This window comes from Suncus etruscus, chromosome 2 (assembly GCF_024139225.1).
Source record: "Suncus etruscus isolate mSunEtr1 chromosome 2, mSunEtr1.pri.cur, whole genome shotgun sequence".
Classification (NCBI taxonomy): Eukaryota; Metazoa; Chordata; class Mammalia; order Eulipotyphla; family Soricidae; genus Suncus; species Suncus etruscus.
In genome coordinates this window covers 15,355,596-15,383,037 of record NC_064849.1, presented here as the reverse complement: position 1 = coordinate 15,383,037, position 27,442 = coordinate 15,355,596, and the positions used below count along the sequence as shown (strand labels likewise).

The 27,442-nt window shown below is 42.0% G+C and overlaps 1 protein-coding gene and 1 non-coding gene across 2 annotated transcripts in view; one reads left to right on the top strand and one right to left on the bottom strand.

The window, feature by feature from the left end:
* The window catches only part of MYO5C (myosin VC), a 92,895-nt gene that overhangs the window by 4,253 nt on the left and 61,200 nt on the right, over positions 1-27,442 (top strand). The window contains exons 2-10 of the mRNA XM_049769289.1: positions 2,403-2,559; positions 3,606-3,749; positions 5,992-6,073; positions 7,531-7,638; positions 14,084-14,190; positions 15,248-15,513; positions 21,251-21,332; positions 22,752-22,892; positions 25,208-25,333. Of these exons, the coding sequence (XP_049625246.1) occupies positions 2,403-2,559; positions 3,606-3,749; positions 5,992-6,073; positions 7,531-7,638; positions 14,084-14,190; positions 15,248-15,513; positions 21,251-21,332; positions 22,752-22,892; positions 25,208-25,333 (1,213 nt within the window). The remainder of the gene's footprint in view (positions 1-2,402; positions 2,560-3,605; positions 3,750-5,991; positions 6,074-7,530; positions 7,639-14,083; positions 14,191-15,247; positions 15,514-21,250; positions 21,333-22,751; positions 22,893-25,207; positions 25,334-27,442) is intronic.
* On the bottom strand, positions 26,263-26,395 carry LOC126002522 (small nucleolar RNA SNORA51). The gene has a single exon (XR_007493212.1). It is a non-coding gene; the product is annotated as a small nucleolar RNA SNORA51 (small nucleolar RNA).

Sequence of the window (27,442 nt, the reverse complement as noted above, 5' to 3'; positions counted from 1 at the left end):
CACGGTGTTTAAACAAAGACATTATTAAAAAAAAGTACAATGAAAAATTAAAAAAAAACAGATAGGTAAATTGTTTCACAGTGTACTGAGCATATTTCATAGTGATCTCCTGAGCCTAAATCCCCCTGTGTCATAGATCAAGATACCAAATTACCCTCATTCCAAAGCTAGAAAGCTGAAATATCTTATCAGAGCCTAATCTTGGACTAGCCAAGGATAAGACTTAGCTACAGAGCATTTGCCTTGCACTTGTAAGACCCTGAGTTTGATCCCCAGAGCCTTGAACTCAACCATAATTCAGGTTAACTCACAGTTCCTTTCAATGTCAGTGTTCTCATCTATCAGCTGGCTGCTCAGGGAACCTGGGTCCTCAGTTTTACTGCTTAGAATCAGGGATAAATCACTGTGTCTCAGAGAGGGGGGTAGAATGCACTTCTCAACCATTGAGTGTTGGATAGATGGTCCGTGTTCTGTATGGTGGGACCCTGAATAAAGCACTAGTAGACTGGTACCTTCCAGCTTCCTCCTCTCTGAATGTAGATCCCATCCTTCTCCCCAAGCTAGACCTTGGTCATCTTCTCCACATCACACCACATCCTACAGTGTAAGAGAAAGTGTTCAAAGGGTACATCTGCTCCTGACATTGGCCAGAATCTATTAAATGGCCCTGCTTGAGACCAGAATACTGGGATATAGAACAACATTGCTCTATAAATTTGGGCCTGAGTTCTCAAGAAGAAATTGAAAGAAAAATGTGAAACAGAGAATTACCAATTCGTCATCATTTAACTCAGACTGTGCAGTTAACTTGGGCTGTTTCTCCCTGTGACTTGCCCTGGTTCCCTACTGATCCCCAGAACATTCCCAAAACAAGAGCTCACTGGGAAGAACCTGACAGGTGAGGCAGCTCCTGGGGGCCAGCAGAGAGTGGTTTGGACTCTGGCAAGTCCCACAAGTGAGAGTCTATTTATTCCTGGCAGGACTGTCCATCTTACTGGATAGCAGGAGAGATCATAAGCAGGCCCTCGCTAGTCTTGCTGCTGCTGGCCCAAGTGTTGGGAATATCCCTGTGAGTCCTAGCCAAAGGCCACTGTGGGCTTTCTGTCCTGTCTGTTTTGAATCAGAAAATCTAATTCTCTGCCTGTGTTACCAGAAGGGCTACATGTTGTCTGCCCTGGGTCAAATCCTACACTATTACACAACACACACACATACACACACACACACACACACACACACACACACACACACACACACACACACACACTGAATGTACTCAGTTTTGGTTATTCAGGGTTTACTTCTGGTGGGGTTTATGGAACCATGTGTGACATTGGAAATCGAACCAGTCAAGTTCCTTACCCACTGTACTATCTTTCTGGCCCAAATCTTTCACTTTGCAGAGCCTGTTCTGTTCATCTATAAGATGAATTTTGGTGGGCCTGCAGTAAGGATAACTGTATTTACTGAGCAGCTGCCATCATAGGGTTCCATATGCTGAAGACATAGGCTGACATTACTGTGAAGTTCTCCCTTCATCTCATGACCTGAAGAGTTTAAGACCCTTCCTTAAAGATCTCTCCTTAACAACTGCTCTAGAGCACACTCCTAATATTAAATGACACTTCAGAGAGTGACTTCGACCTTTGTGAATTAAGCCACATTCAAATATGGATGACTGGTGGTACATGCTGGCATCAGCATGTTAAAAGATTTTCTGTTTGAAGAAAGGAGTTGGCCTGGGCTGAGACTGGGATCCTCTGAGGCCATTCTGAAGGCCAATCAGCAGCTAGGATTTGAGGAAAGTTTATAGCTAATAAGAATGGCTCACTGTGTCCTCAGTTAGGTTGTGTATGTAAAAATGTGGTTCATGGCACATATCTGTTCTCCCAGGGTATGTGGCTCTAAGCAGAGGATGCCTCTAAGTAAGCCCTGGGCACTACTTTTCCAGTGACCTGCTCTGGTAGATAGTCCCCAGGTGATATCACAATTCTTTGATGAAGGAATTAAGTCTGCCCTGTGTGTTCCCCACAGAGGAATCTTATGGGTTTTTGCCTGGCATCCTCTGGATTGTCCCCTTTATGGATATGATTTGTCCCCTTTTGATGTAATACATTATGTCAAGTATTTTTGTGCTGACTCCTCTAATTCCTCCTTTGATTTTTTGGCCCAAGATTAGTTTGGAAGACCCTCCACATAGGAACACAGAAGAACAAAACAATAATGTGTGTTCAGCATGACTATGACCATGCACAGACTGGAAATTCCCTGGCCTGTTTGAAACAGTCATATTTGAGTGATGAGACAAAGTACCCTTCTGACTGGCCCACAGTGCTCTCATAAATTGCCCTTTTACTAGAAAGAGATGAATGTCAGAAAACTCTTTTCCTCATTTTCCTTAGGAACAATAAAAACCAGTCAATTATTGTGAGTGGGGAATCAGGCGCTGGAAAGACAGTGTCTGCTCGCTACGCCATGAGGTACTTTGCCACCGTCAGCAAATCAAGTAGTAACACTCACGTGGAAGAGAAGGTTCTGGCATCGAACCCCATTACTGAGGTATGTACCTGGTTGGGGGAGTGTCAAGGGCAGGCCATAGGTTGTGACAATGGAGGGGAATATTTGTTAAGCATTGTGATTTGTAAGAAATATATATTTGGGGGCCTAAGCACTAGCACAGTGGTAGGGCATCTGCCTTGCACGCAGTTGATCCAGGACAGATCTCAGTTCGATCCTTAGCATCCCATAAGTCCCCTGAGCCAGGAATGATTTCTGAATGCATAGCTAGGAATAACCCCTGAGCATCACCAGATGTGGTCCAAAAAAAAAAAAACTAACATGTTGTAAATACATGTTGTCTAATACAGAATAACCTGGGCAGGAAGTACAGTTTTATGAACTCGACTGGGTTCTGCTACAGGGAGGGTGCTCCAAGGAGGAGAGAATTGGGACTCAGGAACAGAAGTCAGCCTGCTCAGTGTGGGAGTGATGGGAGAGGGAGTTTATTTTTTGGTGTAGTGGAAAGTTTGAAGTAGCAAGTGGTAATGAATAAGGATGGAAGTAAAGGTTGGATGAAAGATTGAACTTTCAGTTGAGCATCTAAAATATTTGAGCCACAGATGAGTTAAAGCACTTTCTATGATCTCTTTGAATCCTCCTAGGTCTATTTTTATCATAAAGAAATTACTTTAAAAAATAAAAGACATGCCCTGGAATTGCAGAGAGATAAAAGGCTCATGTAGTATCAGAACCAGTGTTTTAATGGATTTGGTTGGTTTTTTTGTTTGGGGGCTACACCTCATGCTGCTCAAAAACTACTCCCAGCCCTAGTGGGGACCCCATAGTACCAAAGATATCTCTAGCACTAGAATCTATGTTTGTTTTGGACATCCTTCATATTTTCCAGCAGTTTTGAATGGGATTGAGTGGCAGACTGAAGGTGTACTTCATTGCCGTGATTTCAGATTCTTTCTAATGCCCCTGCCTTCCCTTTGTGACTCTGACCTTTCCCCAGCTTAGAAGACTGCCATTCAAAAACTGCTCCTATGACGTTAATATTCCAAGCTCTCTAATGTTATGACTTACCAGATCCCTGTGTCCTGTAGGCTGTTGGAAATGCCAAGACCACCCGCAATGACAACAGTAGCCGGTTTGGAAAATACACAGAAATCAGTTTTGATGCAAGAAATCAAATCATAGGAGCCAACATGAGAACTTACCTGCTAGAGAAGTCCAGAGTTGTCTTTCAAGTAAGGATTAAGATATAAATGATATTTCTTTTTCTCCCTCAATTTTAAAGCATTCTTTTTTTTTTTTTTTTTTTTTTTTTTTTTTTGGTTTTTGGGCCACACCCGGCGGTGCTCAGGGGTGACTCCTGGCTGTCTGCTCAGAAATAGCTCCTGGCAGGCGCGGGGGACCATATGGGACACCGGGATTCGAACCAACCACCTTTGGTTCTGGATCGGCTGCTTGCAAGGCAAACGCCGCTGTGCTATCTCTCTGGGCCTAATTTTAAAGCATTCTTTACACATTAGATTACCCACAATGTGCATCTGAAATACAGTAGTTTATATCTTTCTAAAGGTTTTCCATCACTTACAATTTGGATGTGTTTTTCTGTTTGTTTTATTCTTTTTTTTTTTTTTTTTTTTTTTTTTGGTTTTTGGGCCACACCCGGTAACGCTCAGGGGTTACTCCTGGCTATGCGCTCAGAAGTTGCTCCTGGCTTGGGGGACCATGTGGGACACCGGGGGATCGAACCACGGTCTGTCCAAGGCTAGCGCAGGCAAGGCAGGCACCTTACCTCTAGCGCCACCGCCCGGCCCATGTTTTATTCTTTAACTTGGGTTCCATCCTAGTGGCTCTGTACTTGGATCCTGCAGAGTCAAATGTGTCTGTGCTCAGGAGGCCTATGCAGTGGCTGGGATCAGACTCAGGGCTTCTGATCTGATGGGCATGGCTTCCCTAAGAGCTTTCTCTCTGGCCTCTTTTATAATCTTGTTTTGTTTTTCCTTTTTGATAGGGGAGCCTTCTGCAGTGGTGCTATAGAGTCCTGGAACTACTCTTGACTGTTACTTGGCCTAGTTGGATAGGCCTGTTTATTCTCAGGGCCTTAGATACAGAAGGCTAGACAAGTGTTTTTGCCCACAAAACTGATCCCATGTGTCTTTTTCCTTAAAAAGAAAAGAATTGGTGGTGCAGAGCTCCAGGGCTCTGCACGAAATGTCTGGTGGGAGTCAGACCATGAATTTGGTATGTGGCATGACTTTTGACGATTCTAGTGACACCACATTTGCAATCCCACTGGTCTAATAAACCACGAAAGCTATGCAACCAAGTATATGTGAGCTCTGGTCATTAAAAAACAACAGTTGTCCGACAGGGAAGAGCCAAGAAAAGATTGGTCGAGCGTTATCAGTGAGGCTCTCTGAGAGAGAAGATTGGCTTTTAATTTGGAATACTTAGGATATTCTTAGTTTAAAAATCAAATTTAAAGCTGGAAATATAGTACAGTAGATAAAGCACTTGCTTTGCATACAGCCAATCTGGGTTCTATCCCTAGCATTTCAGTTGATTCCTGAGCACAGATCCAAGAGTAACACCTGAGAACCACTATGTATGTCACACACACACACACACACACACACACACACACGGGGAGGGAGGAAGAAATCAAGTATATCCTTCTAGGATATAAAAACTGAAGTTTATGGGACTGGAGAGATAGCATGGAGTAGAGCATTTGCCTTGCATGCAGACGGACAGTAGTTTGAATCCAGGCATCCCATATTGTCCCCCTGAGCCTGCCAGGAGTGATTTCTGAGCATAGAGTCAGAAGTAACCCCTGAGCGCTGCCAGGTGTGACTCCCCCCCCCCCAAAAAAAAAACAAAAAACAAACAAAACTGGAGAGATAGTTCATGGATTTCTCCTACAGCCTTTGTGTGTAGGAGGACTGAGTTGGGTCCTTGACACCACGTATTTCCCTGAGCACCCTGGACATAGCCCCCAGCACTATTTGGTGGCATCCTCAAAACAAAACAAAAAACCAAACAAAAGCCAAAAATAAGCAAAAATAAAAATACAACTAGAAAAAGTTGTTAGAATTTTCCTCTCAGAAAGGAAAAGGAACTGGAGCTGATGCATAACAAACTTGAGAATAATACTGTCTGGAAAAGTGAAATACTTTCTGTCAGTAAAATTGAGAAATTTGTCCTAGTCTGACCCAGAAGGAAAGTAACAGTAAAAGTCTTACAAGTTCATGGAGTTTGAACTACATTATTCTTATGTTATAGAATGTTTTCATGAAAAAATTTGCTTTGGGGTCTTTATTTGAAAGATGTCATTGGGCCTCCAGGTCTCCCTTCCTGAGAGAGGAAGGTCAATGTGGGAACAGAACACCAATTTTGTTTAATCATCGAAGTTATGGAAAACCTGGCATTTTCACTTTTAAAGGGTTGGTATAATTTAGGGATTTTTTTTTATTTTTACAGTCAGAAAATGAACGGAATTACCACATTTTCTATCAGCTTTGCGCATCTGCACAGCAACCGGAATTTAAACATCTTAAATTAGGTATGTGATGTAGGGCATGTGGACAAATCCTACTTCTATAGCAAAGATTTATGTTGTAGGTTAATTTATTCTTATGAAAATTCTTTCTTAAAGAAAATTATTCTCTCCAAAAGCCTTCCAGAACTTATTGCTGTATGTTCCCAAGCCTTTCTTTTAATCTCAAATTGTCACTTTTCTTACATGACATCACTCCTTATCTGCTGATATAGCACTGCTGTCATCATTTGAGCTTCCTTGATGACTCAAAGTCATCCTTACTTATAGTCATTAATGATTATATGCTAGGGTGGTTCACACATATCTCAGAGTTTTTCAGTACTAACCATATGCTCTCTGTGCACTCACATTTCTTTCCTATCTCTGGCTTTCAGACTGTTATGAGATAGAATTCTCAGAGTTGACTACTAGAATGTAGCAATTGTATGCCCACTGTTCTCTTGGAGAAGTAACTCACACTTGTGTAATCTAAATTTCATGTTTTCTCTGCCAAATAGAGTGTGAAAAGTCAACGAGTTCTACTTAGAGTCATTACCTTTATTTTCAAATATTAAATGTATAATGTGCCAGAAAGATAGGTAATGTACTTGCCTTGCACATTGCCTCACCAGATTTGATTCCCAGCATCCCCTGAGCCCACTGGGGACAATTCCTGAGCACAGACCCAGAGTAAACATGGAGAACCACTAAGTATGGTCCAAAGCAAAATAAATAAATGTATAATATAATAAATAAATAAAAGAAATAAATGTATAATATAAATAAAATGTATAGTGTAATAACTTATAAATATAAATGTATAAAATAAAATAAATAAATGTATAATATAATAATAAATAAATGTATAAAATATAAAAATAAATATATAATCAGGTTTATTAAATTAAGTATAGGTATAGTGTTCTAAGAATATGTGTATAAAATGCTTATAAAACTGTATGTTTTTATGTGTAAAATCCATGGTATATCAATAAATCTCAGTAATGCTGTATATATAGGATCATCGTCTGTGGAGTCAAGCAAGCTTACCTATTAGCTCTTTCTCAGTCATAAGCAGAGGGATCTTCAACAAGTTATTCAGCTTTTACGTCTATAATGTAAAATTTTTTTTTAAAACGAGTATGGTTTGTTTGTATTTGTGAGTATGTGTGTTTTTGGGGGATGTAGTCTTTTCAGGGATGGGGGCTGCTTGCCTTTAATGCTGCTTAAGAGCTATTTCTGCCTCTATGCTCAAACACAGAGTGACCCTTGGCAGAGCTCATCCTATATGATGCTGAGGATGTAACTGGACTTAGCTGTGTACAAGGCAGGTGCCTTAACCCCTTTATTATCCTCTGGACCTGGAAGAATATGTGTTAAGTGATTCATACAACACATTAAATGTAAATCTTCTTTCTTTTGGCAAAACATATTTCTCCATACTTCTGTGCCACAGACATAGCAATCATTTTTCATTTCAGGAAAAGCAGAAGAGTTTAATTATACAAGAATGGGTGGCAATACTCTTATCGAGGGTGTTGATGACAGAGCTGATATGATAGAGACACAAAAGACCTTCACGCTATTGGGTGAGTGAAATGCCTTACTCAAGATATTGACAAATACCTTTTTTTAAAAGAGAGGTGTTCTGGGAGCTGTATAGTGCTACATACCTAAAATTTATATAATGTATATATGATGGTATGGAAACATAATAAATATTCTACAAATAATGCAATTATAGCTATAAATGCCTCTCTAAAAAGTACTGGTACTTCAATAGAAATTTATTTCAAATTTTCATAAATTATGTTAATTTATAATATAATTTATGATTTTAATAATAGGAAATTGGGGGGATCCAGAATGATAGTAAAGCAGACAGAGCACTTACCTTGCACCTGGCCAACCCGTATTCAATCCCCTATATGATCCCCTGAACTTGCAAGGAGTAATTTCTAGGCACAAAGTCATAAGTAAGCCCTGAACACCAACAGGTATGCCCTCCCAAAATATAGCATGAGGTTTATGGAAATTGTCTAGATCATAATTATCTATTTTATATTGGAAATTTTTGTGCAAGTTTAAATTTTATATAATTCTAAAGTTAAATTTAAGGTACATTTTTAGCAAGTGACTCAGTATGTCAGGTGGAATCCTGAGACTATATACCACCAAGTTTGTTGTTTATTTATTGGGGATATTGCATTAGCTCAACAGTGCCTGTGGTACCACATGCAAAGCAAGCAATTTAACTCTGTGCTTTGACATCTTTTATTTAAAGCTATTGTCCCTTCCTGCCTATATGTCATTCTTTGGGCCCCATAATTTAAAACCTAATTGTCTGTCGCCATTTATTTGCTCCACTGTTTTCATGTCATAAGATTGAACTTGAGCTTTACGCATCAGTTTCCCCCATCTGGATGCTGGGAAATAATGAAAATAGTTTCGTTAATTATTTGTTGCTGTTCCTCCAAGTCTTAGGGCAGGGATCTCAAACTCATGGCCTGCGGGCCATACATTTTGTGGCCCACAGCCGGCCTTCAAATATCGCAGTATTCACGGTTATTCACTTACAGAATAATCGCAATAAAAATCACACTAGTAAGAAAAAAAATCACATTAAACATTCGCATACCCCGAGCAATTTTGTTCGGGGTATGTAAATGTTTAATGCGATTTTTTATTGTGAATATTCAGTAAGCGAATAATCGCAAATACTTTGCACCTAGCACAGACATCATTTCCGCTCCTCCTGCCCGTTGTCCCTTGCATTATCGGAGGCCTAAGGGAGAGAAGTTTATTACAGAATTAGCTTTTGTCATACCTTCATCATGACTTCATCAAAGCCTGAAGTGAAGACAAAGATTGATGACGAGCACAGACAATTTCAGGAAAAGTGGGAGACGCAGTATTTCTTTGTTGAGCACAGGGGCATCCCCACATGTCTTATTTGCTCAGAGAACGTTGCAGTGCACAAGGAATACAACTTGAAATGCCATTATTCAACTAAAATGCTGAAGAATGTGCAAAATATTAAGGAAATGAGAGAGCCAGGCGGGTTGCCATTCTTAAAGCATGTCTAATGAGGCAACAAGATCTCCTCAAGAAAGCAACCTAAGGGCCCGGAGAGATAGCACAGCGTTGTTTGCCTTGCAAGCAGCCGATCTAGGACCTAAGGTGGTTGGTTCAAATCTCGGTGTCCCATATGGTCCCCCGTGCCTGCCAGGAGCTATTTCTGAGCAGATAGCCAGGAGTAACCCCTGAGCACCGCCGGGTGTGGCCCAAAAACCAAAAAAAAAAAAAAAAAAGAAAGAAAGAAAGCAACCTAAGAGAATGTTGCATCAGTCGAAGCTACTTACATGGTTAGTGAGATGATTGCTAAGGCAGGGAAACCATTCACAGGAGAGTTTGTTTAAAAAAAATGCATGTTACAGGCTGCAAGTATATCTGTCTGGAAAAGAAAGGTCAGTTTAGCAAAATCAGCCTTTCTGACAACACTGTGGCAGAGCGCATTTCTGACATGTCAAGTGACATTTATCATCAACTGTGTGAGAAAGCTAAATGTTTTGATGCATACTCAGTTGCTCTTGACGAAGGCACAGATATAACAGACACTGTGCAGCTCACAATTTATATCCGTGGTGTTGATTGCAATTTTGAATTGACAGAGGAGCTGCTCACAATAATTCTAATGCATGGCCAGACCACCGCTAATGAAATATTTTGGCATCTGTGTGATGCCATTGAGAATGCAGGTTTGCCATGGAAGAGGTTTGTTGGAATAATAACTGATGGAGTGCCTCGATGACAGGGAGGAAAAATGGACTGGTGGCACTTGTTCCAAAAAAACTTGAAGAGGAGGGTGTAGAGAAGGCTATTGTTCTTCACTGCATTATCCATCAGCAGGCCCTTTGCAGTAAATGCCTGTCGTGTGACAATGTGATGATTGTTGTTGTGAAATGCATCAACCAAATCAGATCCAGGGGCTTAAAGCACAGGAGGTTCCGTGCTTTTTTAGAGGAAATGGAGTCAGAATATGGAGATGTGCTCTATTGCACCGAGGTACGTTGGCTCAGCAGGGGAAATGTCCTGAAAAGATTTTTTTGAGTTGAGAGAAGAAGTGAAAGACTTCATGGAGAAGGATGGGAATGCTGTTTCTGAGTTGAGTGATCACAAATGGCTCATGGACTTAGCTTTTCTTGTTGACATCACACATAAGCTGAATGTACTAAACAAGATGTTACAAGGCCCGGGGCAGCTTATCAGTGCTGCCTATGACAACGTGAGAGCATTCTCCACAAAACTTGTGTTATGGAAATCCCAGCTCTCTCAGACAAACCTTTGCCATTTCCCAGCATGCAAGGCACTTGTGGATGCAGGCAAACCATTCAGTGGTGAGAAATATGTTGATGCTATTTTTAAGCTACAGAAGGAATTTGATCACAGATTCGCAGACTTCAAAAAGCACAGAGCCACTTTCCAAATTTTGTGGACCCCTTTTCCTTTGATGTGCAAGATGCCCCTCCTGGGCTTCAAATGGAGCTCATTGACCTGAAATGCAACTCTGATCTCAAAGCCAAGTTCAGGGAGATTAGTGGAAAAGCAGACATGCATGGGCAATTTTTGAGAGAATTGCCCCCCCCGCCCCCCGCTTCCCTGAGCTTTCCCGAATGTTCAAGCACACCATGTGCCTTTTTGGGAGCACATATTTGTGTGAAAAGTTATTCTCCACATTGAACTTCAATAAGTCAAAGTACAGGTCTAGACTTAATGATGATCATCTTCAAACCATACTGAGGGTCTCAACTGCTTCCTCTCTAAAGCCAAATGTGGTTCAGATTTGTGAGAAGAAGCACTGTCAAGTCTCTGGCAGCAAGGAATAGGCAAAAGATGCCATGTTCAGAAGAACTGTTCATGATCTTCATTCAATGTTCTATTCATGTTCAGAAGAAATAATTAAAACTGTTATTAATGACATTTGAGGACTTTTTTTTGTGAAATCCCTTATGCGGCCCTGCCTCACCCCGACTTTGCCTCCTGCGGCCCCCAGGTAAATTGAGTTTGAGACCCCTGTCTTAGGGGCTTAAGATGGTAATTCATGACCCTCTCTTATAGCTAGGGCTTGGCTGAGCTAAACTGTGCCCTTCTCACTTAGGGACTAACACCCCTTTGGCAGGGACTGGCCACATTGGAGATTTCTTCTCCCATATATTCTGAGATCTACAGAACTACTGTTGGCCAGCAGCAGTGACAAAGTTTCCTCTTCCTTCTTTTCTCTTTCTTCCCCCTAGCCTCCTTTGTGTATGGACCTCCTCACAGCCTACTATTCCCGGGCTATGTCAGAGTTTCTGAAACTTACTTGACTCTCATCTCCCCCCACCACCACCATCCCCCAGGCTCATTCATTGTACCACCCTCTGGATTATCTGATGCCCTTCAGGAGACTGTATCTCCCACTATAGGAAAACACAGGGTTGAAAGCATTGTCCATTTAGCAATGCATATATATCCTTGTGGCTAGCTGCACCCAGAGCCAGTTCCAATAAGCCCAGATGCTCTGAGGGCTTTTAATGAACCATCTCATAAGAAATGCAACATCTGGGGTGGGAGCAGAAGGGCATTTGTCTCGCATGCAGAAGGACGGTGGTTGGAATCCGGGCATCCCATATGGTCCCCCGAGCCTGCCTGCTAGAGGCGATTTCTGAGCGTAGAGCAAGAAGTAGCCCCTGAGCACTGCCAGATGTGATTCCCCCCACCCAAAAAAAAATAAAGAAATGCAACATCTTGGGGCCAGAGTGGTGGCACAGTGGTAGGGCATTTGCCTAGCATGTGGCTGACATAGGACAGACCGCAGCGTCCCATATGGTCCCCCAAGCCAGGAGCAATTTCTGAGCACATAACCAGGAATAACCCCTGAGACTCATTGGGGTGAATCTTTGCAATGGTACCTTGTATTAACTGCTATGATAGGACACTTACATTCATTCCCGCTCTCTAAAATGGAAATAATGACTTGAACTAAGTCAGATAGTTGTAATATTGAATGAGCTGAGATATAGAGCATGTTAGTTACTGTGCCTGAGAGAGAGTTCTAGTTACTTTCTTGTCTTGTTCTTCTCCTGAGATGCCTGTTCCGAGGAAGAAGAGGGGATAAAATTTTATAAAAACAAGCAAACAAAAACCTTCTCTCTGTTCTGTAGACTTTTTCACTTGATCTTAGCCAAAAGGCCGAGAAGCGATATCTGTAGACTTTCTCATCTCATTTCTTTTCTGCTTCTTCCCTGGCCATGTAGATCTCAAGAGAGATCACCCAAGAACAATTCAACCTAACAGGAACCTCAAGTTCAAGCATTGACAATTGAACTCTAAGCCACCCATTCTTTTGCATGACTTTGGCACATTCCAGATCATTATTCAACTAAAGTTGCAATTTCTTTGGAGTTGTCACTCCGCTGTCATCAGTTCTAAAAGACGTGGAGCAGATATATGATTTACTTGTACAGCACAGAGTGTGGGAGTGCCAGCATAGATTCCCCAATTTGGTACTTTTAATCACTTCTTCTTATCACTCACCTGTCATTTCTCATGGGGGCAGCCCGGGAAGTTATTTCTGTCAGACGTACCTGGAGGTGTTCACTCCACAGGGAAAAGTAGCACATGCTCAGACTTGGATGGATCTGGAGGGTTTTGTAGGTTTGAAATATTTTTCAGCTTTGATTTTGATTTACTGTTTGAAAAAGACTCTCTAGGTGTCATGATGGAAGAGCGTGGCCTGGTGTTATTGGAATGTCCAGGTTTCCTAAGGAGCTGAGTGGGGGTAGCCAGGAGTGCTCTGATATGACAGTGGGCTCCATGGATGGAGCTGAGGAGGCACAGGACAGGGAGACTGAGGCACAGAGACCTTCCTCAGAGCTGGTTTGGTTTATGTTCCTTTTCAGACTATATTCCCTCCTGATGATTCTGTGATTTTATCCTGTCATAAATTTGTGATTATTTTTTGCCTGTATCAGTGATATTCTAGAAAATATGGGGTGTCTTCAGTTGAAGATAAAAGGCAAAGGATTGATCACTGAAAGGACTAGATCCAAAATACAGATTTGGGGGCACTCTGAACACTATTGAGAGCCAAAACATTGAGAGTGGGGGCCTCAGAAAGTTCCTACAGCCTGGGAAAAGGTTAGGGAAACTCATGCCAGACCAGAAGCAAAACAGTCTAAGGTGACTGCCCAGAAAGAGGTGGGTAATGACATTGCTGTACCTGTCTTTCCTACTCTCTGCTGTTCCCCAGTCACCCTTTGGTCTCTCAGCCAGAAGCCAAAGAGCAGAAGAGCCCCTTGTCTCACCCCACACCAGTCACCCCCATAGGGCAAAAAGCAGAGTGGTAGAGTGCAATGTTGTCTCTCCAGCCCTTGTGAGCAAAATATTAACAACAGCAACAAAACATCAGCAACCTCAAGCAGAGAGAAAGCAAATATAAATGAATGAACAAGGGTTGATTCTCTTAGAAATTTGACAGAAATGGCTACTGAGAGAGGAATTTAATTTTATTAATTTTTGTTGGAGCTTCTAAGTGGTACTCAGGAAGCCCAGGGGTTGCTCCTGAGATTCTTAGTCAGTTGGTAGAAGGTTTGACCTGAGGCCTGAAAAAGCAGCACTGTAGTACCAGGGATGACCCAAGGTCATCCAGCAGTGCTGGGGTGATGTGAGGGGGGAGTGTCCCAGGGCCACATCCTGTGGTGGTTTTTGTGGGACAAGGTAGTTCCAGGAATCAAATAAGTTGGCTACATAACAGCCATGTGCTGTTAACCCTATACTATCTCCCAGCCTCTCAGATTATTTTCATGTTTGAATTTCCCATTAGTAATGCTAGTGAGTTCATTCACATTGTGAGCCAAATTCTCCTGGGGTCCACTCCATGCTCTCCATTCCAGATCTGGGCACCGATGAAAAAATTTCAGACCCTTGTCTCCTATCTACTAGGTAAGAAGAGAAACTCTGCAGTTCCTAACAAGAGGGAATTTTTGTTTCCAGGTTTCCAGCAGAATTTCCAGATGGATGTGTTCCAGATCCTGGCAGCCATCCTCCATCTGGGCAATGTGCAGGTTACAGCCTTGAGCAGCGAGAGGTCCTCTGTCCGTGTAAGACTAAGATGCATGTCTGCTTCCTCATTTAAGGCTTCTGTGTTTGAAGGATCTGCAAAAGAACACCTCTGTGGTTCCCTGGCATTAATATTGGAAGGGAGGCCAGAGAACCAGTTTAGCAGGAACAAGGATTTCCACTGGCTGCCTCCATAGAATCAGGTTTCTTCCCCTCCAGGCAAGACTCCTTCTTTGTGACTGCTCTTAGCCAGCATTTTCTGAGCCACTCTGGGTTCTCTGTTACAAACCCTGGCAGAACCGTGAGCAAAGCCCTGCCAGAAGTCCTTTGAGATATGGGCCATAAAGGAGAGGAGATGGTAACACAGGCCCCGTCAGCTGGAAAGGAAAATGAAGGGCTAGAGCCATAGTCAATGAGCAGGGCTCTTGTTTTGCACATGACTGACCCAGGTTATTCCTGATTCTGCACTCAGAAATCTCTTTAGATACAATTTTCCAGAATTGGCAGAGGACACATCTAACTTAGTGTTCAGATTTATTATATTTAATAAATAATAAATGTTATTAATATTTATTAATATTAATAATATTTATATTATTTTAGTGTTCATACAATGTGGGTCTCATCCTGCTGGGTGACAAGGTCCCACTGTCCATGCTGGTGGGGAACAAATGGCAGCGGACTTTTCTTTCACTGTCAGCCAGTGGGGGAGCCCTCTTAGCTGGGTGTGTGTGACTTCTCACATATTCAGATTTACATATTCATGTGCATATTCACATTGTGCAGCCAGGAGACATCCTTTATGGCTGGGAAATGATTCTGGAATCTCTGAGACAAGTGTGTGAGGGCCAGACTTCAGCAGTTCCTGAAGTGCAGGAGAGCCTGCAAGAGTGTGTGCCCAGGACAGGGTCCTAAACACGCAGTATGGGGAAAGAGAGGGACCTTGAATTCTATCCTACAAGCATGGGTCAGTATGGAGTCACTCCTTCACAGAAGCTCCTGAGGAGGCTAAGTGCCCAACCCCACCCCACCCCACCCCGCCCAGCACTTGTGGGGCCTGGTTCTGATGCCCTGATGGGGATTGTCTTGTTTTCCAAGGAGGATGACAGCCACCTGCAGGTCTTCTGTGAGCTCCTGGGCCTGGAGACAGCCAGAGTCGCTCAGTGGTTATGCAATCGCAAAATTGTCACCACCTCGGAGACAGTAGTGAAACCCATGACCAGGCCCCAGGCCATGAATGCTAGGGATGCCCTAGCCAAGAAGATCTATGCTCACCTCTTTGACTTCATTGTGGAAAGGATTAACCAGGCCTTGCAGTTCTCAGGCAAGCAGCACACTTTTATTGGTGTTTTGGACATTTATGGGTAAGAGTCTCTTCAGTGAGTCTGTCCTTCCTCTCTTCAATGCCAATGTCTGTCATTTTCTTTTTTGATTTTTTTTTGTGTGTGTGTGTCTCACATGATAAGGAAGATTGGGCTTTATGTATGGAAGCTAAGTGCAGCCATTTATATTATTATTGTGTGTGGAAGGAAGGAAGGAAGGAAGGAAGGAAGGAAGGAAGGAAGGAAGGAAGGAAGGAAGGAAGGAAGGAAGGAAGGAAGGAAGGAAGGAAGGAAGGGAGGAAGGGAGGGAGGGAGGAGGGAGGAAGGGAGGGAAGGAGGGAAGGGAGGAGGAGGAAGGAGGGAGAGAGGGGAGGAGGAGGAAGGAGGGAGGGAGGAAGGGAGGGAGGAAAGGAGGGAGGAAGGAAGGAAGGAAGGAAGGAAGGGAGGGAGGGAGGGAAGGGGAGATGGAGGGAGGGAAGGAAGGAAGGGAGGGAGGGAGGAAAGGGGAGAGGGAGGAAGGAAGGAAGGGAGGGAGGAAGGCAGGGAGGGAAGAAGGGAGGGAAGAAGGGAGGGAGGGAGGGAGGGAAGAAGGGAGGGAAGAAGGGAGGGAGGGAGGGAAGAAGGGAGGGAGGGAGGGAGGGAGGAAGGCAAGAGGGAGGAAGGGAGGGAGGAAGGAAGGAAGGAAGGAAGGAAGGAAGGAAGGAAGGAAGGAAGGAAGGAAGGAAGGAAGGAAGGAAGGAAGGAAGGAAGGAAGGAAGGAAGGAAGGAAGGAAGGAAGGAAGGAAGGAAATATATTAAGGGTCAAAGTCCCCACACTGGAAAGCAACTATTCCTTCTTGGTCCTATGCTGCTTTTCGAAACCATTGATCCAACTCAAGCTTGAAGCTTGACTTCAGAATAATGACAGTCTGGTGGCTGGAGCAGTGGTGCAAGTGGTAGGGCATTTGCCTTGCATGCACTGACCTAGGATGGACTGCAGTTCAATTCCCTGGCATCCCATATGGTCCTCTCAGCCAGGATCGTTTACTGAGTGCATAGCCAGGAGAAACCCCTGAGCGTCACTGGATGTCTCTGAAAAACAAAAACAACATCAACAAAAAAAAAAAAGAAGAAGAAGAATGACAATTTGTGTTATTAGCAGCTAATCTCAAACTCAGGTCAGAGTGACAGCACAGCATGTAGGACACTTGTTTTGCATATGCAATAATAGTATAAATGACTGTACTTAGCTTCCATACAGCCAACCCTGTTTCGATCCTCAGGTCCCATAAGGTCCTCCAAGCCCTTCCAGTAGTGATCCCTGAGCACAGAGCCAAGAGTAACCCCTTAGCACCACCAGGCGTGGCCCCAAAACAATAACAACAAAACTCCAATTCTATATCTGCGGTCAACCCTAGTTTCTCAGTGGGGAAGGTTGGGTAATCCCTTGGAAAGCATCAGAACAGTCCTCTCCTCTACAGAAGGGACCTCTGAGGATTGGGAGTGTTCTCCTGAGGAGCCCACCTTGCCTTGACCAGTAGAGAGAAAGTAGCCCGGGAACCTTTCCCAGAACTGTTTCGATCAGGTGTCAAAGGAGGCTCTGTTTGCTTTGAGTCTAAGCTAACACACATGACCAATTCATAGTATATGTCAACAGCTGAATATGGCTGAGCCACCACTGGGAAAGTCTAGTGAATTATTTGCCTTGACTCAGTCTGAAAAAAATAAAAGACATTGAGCAACCAGGGAAACCAAGTCGGTTTTATTTTTTTAAACAGTGTAGTCCTACTTACTGTTGTTCATCATGGTAGAAATACATAATTGTTGTATTTGTTTCTGTTCTTTTCTGTTTTAAAAAATTCCTTAAGTTGCATCTTTTTAAAGTCCTTTAAGAATATACTAATGTAGTTATACAACAAATATTTTTGTGTCAGTTTGGGCGTGGTAGGTCACTAGAATAGGCTTATGGCCCTCGCCATTTGGGGACCTAGATGGTGGGAGGAGCCATCCTTGAGATTGAAAGCTCCCGTGAAGGATGGAAGCTAGGGGCTGGAAGTGAGATGAGAGGTGGGCATAAGAGGATGGACCGCTGGGAACCAATAGGAGTGCATGAGGAGTAGAGGGTACAGGGTTCAGATTCATGGGCCTTGGAAATCTCAGTGATGATAAGGAATTTGCTTTTTTGTATCCATGCAAGAGGTAATTGTAGTTCACAAAAGCTTGTCGTAGATTTAACATTTAAGTTCGAAAATTACATCCTTTGGCAATCACAAAAGTGACATTCTGCTGATTATGTAATCTCTGCTCCCCTTTTGTCTTGCGTTTTCCTTGCTGCTGCCTGAAAAGGCCATCTTATTTCTTTCACAACTGAGCTCTTTTCTAGCTCCATCCTCACTCATGAACAGCCAGCAGCTCTTGAGGGGACTTGAACTCAGTCTGGGCCAGAGGTAACGTAATCTCCAAGGAGGTAGTTCCGGTACTCCAAATGGTCAGTAGTGAAGCCATGGCTTTGAAGTTTCTGCTCAGCTGTAAATGTATGTGGAACTTGACTAGGAATAGTCTGAAGCAAGAAGTGAGAATCCTGCTGCTGTGTGTGTGGTCTGAGAGCCACAGAACCTCCCTAGACTTGCTTTTGCATCTATAATTCTTGTAAGGTTTCTCTTGCAGGCTAATTCTGAAGGTCAAATGAAAGCAATCAGGACCATAAGAATTATAAGCTGCACTCATAGGAAGTGTTTGGTATAGTTAATGCACTCCTGGCTTTCAAGTCATGAATCTGGATCTTCCCATGGGTTTGGACTTTATCTCTAAGTGTAAAATAAAAATATCCAGGAGTTGGTGAGACTGCCCCCAGGCACCGTGTTTCTAACCTTTCAGGCGAGGCATCTGATGAAGCAAGGGAGTGGTGGAGAAATAATGCAGCAAGTAGTTAGGACAGATTCATTGCGGCTGATGTACTTTTTTGCCTCATGGTCTCTCTCTCTCTCTCTCTTTCTCCCCACCCCATGTGCTTTCTCTGCCTCTCCCAATCCAGAACTGCTTTCTTTTTATTCTCCAGAACCAAATCCATCAGAGTGGAGGAAGGTCTGTAGATAAAAAGGTCCAGGTAGACTTTTACATACTAGAAGAAGAGATTTAGGGAAAAAGAAAGTTCAGGAAACACCTTTTTTAGGGCTCCTACTATCATCTTTAATCTAAGTACCCTTTCTTGAGAAAGGGTTGACAGACAGAAAATATACTCACTGATGTTTGAAATCATGCCTACGTCTGGTCCCACTAGGTTACAGAGCACAAGTTGTCCCTACTTTGAAATTTGGGACACCATGATTTACAAAGTTATTTCTGGCCATTTCAGACATACAATGTTCCAACACCAGTGCCACCACCAGTGTCTTCTTCCCTCTACCACCCAGCCTGCCTCCCTGAATGGCACCTTTTCAGGCTTGGTTCATGTCCTTTTCATTCCTATAATCTTGTGTCTAGGCTAATCTTGATAGCCCCTATTCCATTGTCATGTTATTCCACATACCCTAGATTAATGAGAAAATTTAGTATTTGTCCTTCTTCTAACTTATTTCACTTATTCCAGTCCAGTTGAAGCGAATTGCATTATTTCATTGCTCCTTGCAGTTGCACAGTATTCCATTGTGTATATGTCACATCTGCATTGTCCACTCTGTCATGGACACCTGGGTTAATTCCATATCTTAGATATTGTACTAAATGCAGCAATGAATAATGATGTGCATATGTCCTTTTGAATGAATTTTTTCACTTTGGTGGTGGACAGGGCCCTTTTGACACATCTTCCCAGGCCTGCACTGGTCAGTTCATCTCTACTGTCTGGACTGGCTTTCAAAAAGCCAGTGGAAAGACTGTCAAAGTTGTGTGGATTCCGCTCCTGTTCCACATCATCCAGGAGCTGTGAAGCAGACGGATCATGCCTGGAACCATCCCCCAAACTGAGCCAAACTGACTCAGAAAATTAGGGTTCCCAGGGAGCAGGTGGCTGGAGCTGTCAACAGCCTCTAGAACTGGAGGGTTTAAGAATCAAGCCTTTGGGGGCCGGAGAGATAGCATGGAGGTAAGGCATTTGCCTTTCATGCAGGAGGTCATCAGTTCAAATCCCGGCATCCCATATGGTCCCCCGTGCCTGCCAGGAGCAATTTCTGAGCCTGGAGCCAGGAATAACCCCTGAGCACTGCTGGATGTGACCCAAACACACACACACACACACACACACACACACACACACAAAAGAATCAAGCCTTTGACAGCTGGAGAAATAGCATTTGCCTTACATATGATCAACCTAGGTTCGATCCCCAGCATCCCAATATGGCCCCCTGATCCTGCCAGGAGTAATTTCTGAGGACTACTAAGTGTGGCCCAAAAAAACAAACAGAAGAATTAAACCTTTAGAGGTTGGATATTCAAGTAAGTCACAGGACCCCACTTGTTGGCCCTTGGTCTCTGTGACGACCACTCTCTTCTGACACTTTCATGTCACAGTGCCCTCACCCACAGTAAATTGAGCTGAGGTGCATAAATGTCAATCCCTAATGCACCCAGTGAGCTTTCCACAGAGCTCCAGAAGCACTCATCAAGACAAGTTGTGAAGAGCACTCCTGACTTTAGTTAAATACACCCCATTTTGTACAAGTATCGCCATTCCCTGGGAGCCCCCATTTCTGGTTTCTCTTTGAAAATGTCCCAGCTGACTCTCATACTTGGCCACAGGGAGCTGGGGATAGTCGTCCTTGCTCAATGCCCCTAGTGACCCCCGAGACACTGGCTGTAGAAACTATTGCTGGAGGTTTGAGCTTGGAGGCAGATCTGTCTTGACTTTATGGGGCACAGCTTTACTTCCTTTTCTCCAAGTACTATTAGAACCCCTGTGGGGAGGCCAAAGTGGGCTGTCTCTGCTGGCAATTGGCAAAGAGTATGCCAGAGTGGGTAGGGTCCCTGGCACAGTGGGGACACTCAAGTCACCTCAGGTTTGACCAGGAGGCATTTTGTCGTTGTTGGCTACAAGGAGGTAGGTATCAGGAGAAACACTAGGTAAAATTTTTTCTGAAAAGGTGGTGATAGGTCATATAAGTTTGGGGGCCTCTGGTGTGAGAAGCAGTACTGCTTTACCTGGGAAATCTCAGGGATTACAGGTTGGGGGTCCTTGGAGTGTGGCACTAGCTGTGAGATTTTAGGTGAGTTTAATAACTTTTCAGGGTCTTGCCGTCTTATCTGTAAAGTGCAAATGATGATGCCAAGGTGGCTGTGGTTAGGTGGTGGGAATGTCTGTGGTTGCAGCCAGGCCATCAGGCTATAACGTATCTATTGCAGTGCCTGTGTCCAGGTAAGTGTTTTGAAGGTTCCAGGTTCCTTTCAAGGGCAACTTAGAAAAGTCCTTTAGACACTTCTGAAATATAAGAACCAGAAAGTTAAAAAAAGCATTTCAAACTTAAAGAATACAACATTTTTTTTTTTTGGTTTTGGGGCCACACCCGGAGGTGCTCAGGGGTTACTCCTGGCTGTCTGCTCAGAAATAGCTCCTGGCAGGCACGGGGGACCATATGGGACACCGGGATTCGAACCAACCACCTTTGGTCCTGGATTGGCTGCTGGCAAGGCAAACGCCGCTGTGCTATCTCTCCGGGCCCAAGAATACAACATTTTAAGCTGTGATGTTTGTGAAACAAATATATATATATGTATATTTATATTATATATACTTAAATAATCATTTTAAACACATGGGCATGCCTTCCAAATTACATTTTAACTTGTCTAAACTCTATTTTAGTTTCGAAACCTTTGATGTGAACAGCTTTGAGCAGTTTTGCATCAATTATGCCAATGAAAAACTTCAACAGCAGTTTAACCTGGTAAGTCACATTTCTGCCTTTTTGAAACTCTTACCTTGTATGCACTTGAACTTGGAAACAGTCCAGCTGCTTCCTTCAAATCTGCCTACAGGAGCCAGACACCGAGTCATGGTGCCACCTAGTGACCATATTGCAAAATCGCGTCTTCTATCTGCCATTTTCTTTTTTTTTTTTTTCTTTTCTGTTTATATATATATATATATATATATATATATATATATATATATATATATATATATATATATATATAAATGCAAAGAAAGAGGACAAAGTAAAGTTACAGTGGGAAGATAATCACCCATAAACAGAATTCTCAGAATAAATCCCCTTGCTGACACCTTAATTTTGAACTTTCAGCCAAAGAACATTAAGAAAAATAAAACAATGGGGCCGGGCGGTGGCGCTGGAGGTAAGGTAAGCCTTACCTGCGCTAGCCTAGGAGACGGACCGCGGTTCGATCCCCCGGCGTCCCATATGGTCCCCCAAGCCAGGAGCGACTTCTGAGCGCATAGCCAGGAGTAACCCCTGAGCGTCACCGGGTGTGGCCCAAAAACAAAAACAAAAACAAAAACAAAAACAAAAAAAAAAAAAAAAAAGAAAAATAAAACAAAACCCATGCACAATTACTTTGTCCCTCAAGTCCCCAGATTGTAGTACATTATAACATTTCTTAGCAGTACACAAAGCAATCTAAATCCACAAAATTTATGTAACTCCTTTAACATTGAAGGCATAGTATTTTTAACAGTTCCATGCACATGAATATTAGTTTAAGTTAACCTCAATAGTTTAAGTGGTTTTTTTTTAAAGTGGTTTTTTTAAGGATTAGAGTCAAAGGAGCGCACAGCTAAAATGGTGTTAGAGTGGCAATTGTTGTTTGCATAGGCCCAGTTAAATATGGGGGGCATGGAAAGGAAAAGCTTTGACATAAATACAAGGAGACCTTACCCCTGAAGTTTTCTGGCATAAGACCAAGGTATACTAGGTTGTCCAATCCAAGTCATTGTCTGTAGTGCCAATACACTTTTATTTCCATCTGCCATTTTCTTAACCCTCCATTAAATTTATTTCCTTCCATCCATGACCTAGTCATAGACAAATCCTTTATGCAGCCTCACCACACGATTTTATTTTTATGGCTTGGTATTCTTTCAGACCTCTTATTCTTGTTCCTTCTGTGCTCTCTGCTGTAGCCCACACACCCCATACTTTACCTGCCACATTCTTGGTGACACACAAAGCTGAAAATGATGAATAGACCAGGTAGGATGACCACTGTTAGGAACTCAGTGGCTTGTCTATAGGTGGGATGGGACTTTGTCATGAAAATAAATCCCAGACCTGCCTTTTCCAGATGTTGACCACTAAGTGTGTTTTAATATTCTTGTCTATATTTTGTGTTTGCTTCTTAATTTCCAGCATGTCTTTAAACTGGAACAAGAGGAATACATGAAGGAAAACATCCCTTGGACTTTGATAGATTTTTACGACAACCAATCAGTTATTGACCTGATTGAAGCAAAAATGGGCATTTTGGAATTACTGGATGAAGAATGTTTGGTAACAATTTTTTGGTGCTAAAACTATTTTATTTTTTTAATAATTAAATCTTTAATTGAATCACCATAGTTACAAAATTGCTGGTTGAGTTGCAGAAATACAATGTCCAACTCCCTCACCAATGTACATTTTTATCATCAGTGTCACAGTTTTCATCTTGCCCTTCCCACCCATTTTTCTTCTCTCTCTCTTTTTCTCTTTCTCTCTCTCTCCTCTCCCTTTTTCTTTAAGAAACTGTGGTTTCCAATATTGTTACTGAAGGGGTACATGATTCATATCACTTTTAACTTTTTTTCAGAACCCAATTCTTGTGCAAAGTGAGTTTTTTCCAACTATCATTGTCATAATAGTCCCTTCTCTGCCCTAACTTCACTCCTCCACAATTGTAACGAGCTTTCTACCATGGACTGGTCCTCCTGGCCTTCATCTTTATTATCTTTGGATATTATTACCATATTACCATTTTTATAAATATCCCACAAATGAGTGAGATCATTCTATGCCTATCCCTCTCCCTCTGACTCAATTCAATCAGCATAATACTCTCCATATCCATTCACGTATAAGTAAATTTTATGACTTCATTTTTTCAAACAGCTGTATAATATTCCATTATGTATTCCATTATGTAGTATTCCATAGTATTCTATTATGTAGATGTACCACAATTTCTTTAGTCACTCATCTGTTCTTGGACTTGGGTTGTCTCCAGATTCTGGCTATTTTTTTAATATAACTACTTTATTTAAGCACTGTGGTTACAAAGTTGTTCATGGCTGAGTTTCAGTCATATGTCTAACACCCTTCACCAGTGCACATTTTCTGCCACCAATGTCTCCGTTTACCTCCTACCCACCCTCCCCCTCATGCCTCTGGGATAGGCATTTTACCTCTAGAAGCTTCTGGACTCACCCCACACAGATAGTCCACAGTTGGGTGACAAGTGTCCAGGGAAATGGTAGAAGGCATGTGGATACTGCAAGGGTGTGAGATTCTGAATGGAAGTGAATGCCATTGAGAGTGTTACAGTCACCCATGGCAAACATGGGCTTGCATCTAGCCTTGTTCCAGGAAGATGATTACTTAGTATCTAAACTCAAGAAAAGCTATTTCTGGGGATTGGAGAGATAGTATAGTGGGTGGGACACTTCGCTTTGATTTGGCCAATCCTGGTTCAATTTTCAGCATCCCATATCATTCCCCATGGGAAGGAGTGATTCCTGAGTACAGAGACAGAAGTAACTCCTGAGTATCACCACGTGTAGCCCCAATAGAAAATGAAGAGCAACTTTTGTAATAGGAGATGGTAGTTTAAGTGCCAGTCTCCTTTCCTCTAAATTGAGAATAAAAGCCCTGCATCTGTGCAGTATTTTTGGCCCTGATATTCTGCACTTAGTGGGGAAGAAATAAAATTTTCACCATTTTTAATGTTGAAATTTTTTAATTTAAGAAAAATTAAGTTATTCATGCACAGCTGGGAGAGCATTTGCTTTACATATGGGAAACCTAGGTTCAATCTCCAGCATCCCACATGTTCCTCCAAGCCTGCCAGGAGTGATTTCTGAGTGCAGAGCCAGGAGTAGCCCCTGAGGGCCACTAGGTGTGGTCCAAAACCCAAAAACCTAAATAAATAATCATTTTAAAATCATTTGACTACTTCTTTTTTGTTTCTACAATTTTGTTCTTCTTCTTTTTTTTTTTGTTTTGTTTTTGTTTTTGTTTTTTGGGCCACACCCAGCGGTGCTCAGGGGTTACTCCTGGCTGTCTGCTCAGAAATAGCTCCTGGCAGGCACGGGGGACCATATGGGACACCGAGATTTGAACCAACCACCTTTGGTCCTGGATCGGCTGCTTTCAAGGCAAACGGAACTGTGCTATCCATCCGGGCCCTCATTTTGTTCTTCTAAAAGGACCTTGATATCTTTGTTTGCCACTCTGAATTCTAAGATCCAGGGCAGATTTAAGCCTGAGCATTTTATCTTAAAAAAAGGTCTATACCACTAAGTAATAAACTAGACACAGAAGGGACCATGCATTCTAGCAGCCCCTGGGGGGGAGAGTGGAGGATATGGGAGGTAGGATGGGAGCGGTTGTGGGAGGACAATTCGGTGGTGGGAATTCCCCTGATTTAATGTAAATATGTACCTGGAATATTACTGTGAATGATATGTAAGCTACTATAATTAAAATAAAAATTATATATAAAAAACGTCTATAGGTCTAGAGCAGCGCCCAGATTCCATTTCTCTTGGCTTCCCAGAATCTGCTTTTTCTCATCTCTAGAAATCTTATCTGTCTCTTCTTTTCATTTCCAGCTGCCACATGGAACTGATGAGAACTGGATTCAGAAACTGTATAATAATTTTGTCAACAAGAACCCTTTGTTTGTAAAGCCCAGAATGTCAAATATGTCTTTTATCATCCAGCACTTTGCTGACAAGGTATGTGAGGTGGGAACAGGACTATTGTTAGAAGGAGTGGGCAGTGGGTAACTGGAACCTGCCCAGATTTCAGTTTCTTGAGGTGTGTTGATTTGATGAAGGATGTACATTAACAATTCTTCATTTATTTCTATCACAAAAGACTTGGCCTTACTTTGTATAGCTATTGGCCATTCCTAAGAACATTCAGAGATATTCCTACCTCTGTATTTCTAACCAAAGGTCCACCATATGCAAGGCAAGTCCCTTAACCCCTTGGACTCCCTTTTCAGGCCCAGTGCTTTAAAGATAAATGTGCTGTTAATAATTCTGATTGGATTTATTGTGAATTTACTCATTTTTTATTAGTTTTCTCTGTAAAATTCTGGTCATCATTTCCTTTGAAGTGCAAAAGCCTCTTAGTTCAATATACTCCCATGTGTTTAACTTTGCTTCCACTTGCTTGGTTTGTGGCATTTCATCCTAAAGATGCCTTTAGTTTCAATGCCATGGAGAGTTCTGCCTATGTTTTTCTCTGTGTACCTTATGGTCAGTATCAAGATCTTTAAACCATTTTGATTTGACTTTTGTGCATGGTGTCAGTAAGATGTCTTAGTTCTTTTTTTCTTCTTCCTTTTTTCCCCAATACAACTTGAAGAGATTTTTGCACAGTTATCCAAATATTATCAAATATTAACTGACCATATATACACATGAAGGTCTACCTCATGATACTCAGTTTTAGTCCATTGATGTGAGGGTCTGTCTTTATTCTACAATGTTTTGGAAGTATTACCATTTCCTGTGTCTTCTTTTATTTATTGAAACAGTGTTTTATAATTTTTATAATTTTATAATTTTCTTTATATAGGTCTTTCACCTCTTTAGTTAAGTTGATTCCAAGGTACTTGATATTCTGAGGTACATTTGTAAATGGGAATTTTTTTTCTCCATGTCCCCCTATTCACAATACAGACCAGGCAAAGGGCCTGGGCTGAAGTGTATTTGGGGTACATTTACTGTACCTCCTCTTTCTTCACAGTCAGTATAAAGAACACAGCCTGTGGTAAGCATTGGGAGGCGTTAATTTTTTTCTTTTATATATATATATAAATGGGAATTTTTAAAAATTCTCTTATTATTTGTGTATAGAAAAGCCATGGACTTTTGTGTGCTAATTTTGTACCCTGCCACTTAAAAAATCTATTGTTTCTAGAAGCTTCTTTTGTACAGTATTTAGGATTTTCTAAATATAGTGTCATGCCAAATGCAAATAATGAGAGCTTCACGTCTTCCTTTCCTATCTATGTCCCTGATATATTTTATTTGCCTAATTGCTCAAGCAAGTACTTCCAGTACTATGTTGAATAGAAGCAGCAATAGTGGGCAGCTTTGTCTTGAACCTGATTATAAAGGGAAGACTAAGTTTTTCCTCATTGAGTTTAATGCTTCCCACATTCTAGTGGTAAATGTCTTTGACTACAGTGAGAGAAGTTCCTTCAATTCTCATTTTGTTAAGCATTTTTATCACAAATGGGTGTTGAATTTTAACAAATTCTTTTTCTGCATCTATTGATATGGTCATATGATTTTTATCTTTCTTTTTATTGAAATGGTGTATTATGGTATTTATGTTACTTATGTTAAACTTACATATGTTTAACCATCCTTATATGCCTGGACTGAATCCTATTTCATCATAGTGTATGGTCTTTTGGATGAATTGTCAGAGTCTATTTCTAGCGTCTCGATTATATTTTCATCTGTGATCATTAAAGATATAGGTCTGTAATTCTCTTTTTGTGGTGTTTCTGTCTGCTTTTGATATCAGAGTGATGTTTCCTTCATTGAAACTGTTTGGGAGGGTTTGTCTCTTCAGTTTCCTGGAAAAGCTTGAAAAGTATTAGCAGTGGGTCCTTTTTAAAAGTCTGGAAGAATGCACTAGTACATCCACCTGGACCCAGGCTTTTGTTTGAGGGTAATTTTTGATTGACATGTTGATTTCTTAAAAAGTGATATGTCTGTTCAGTTGTACCACATCTTCTTGATACCTTCTTGAGAAGCTACAGAAGTCCAAGAATTCATCCACTTCTTCTAGGTCCTCTTGTTTTGCAAAAAATTTCTCAATGT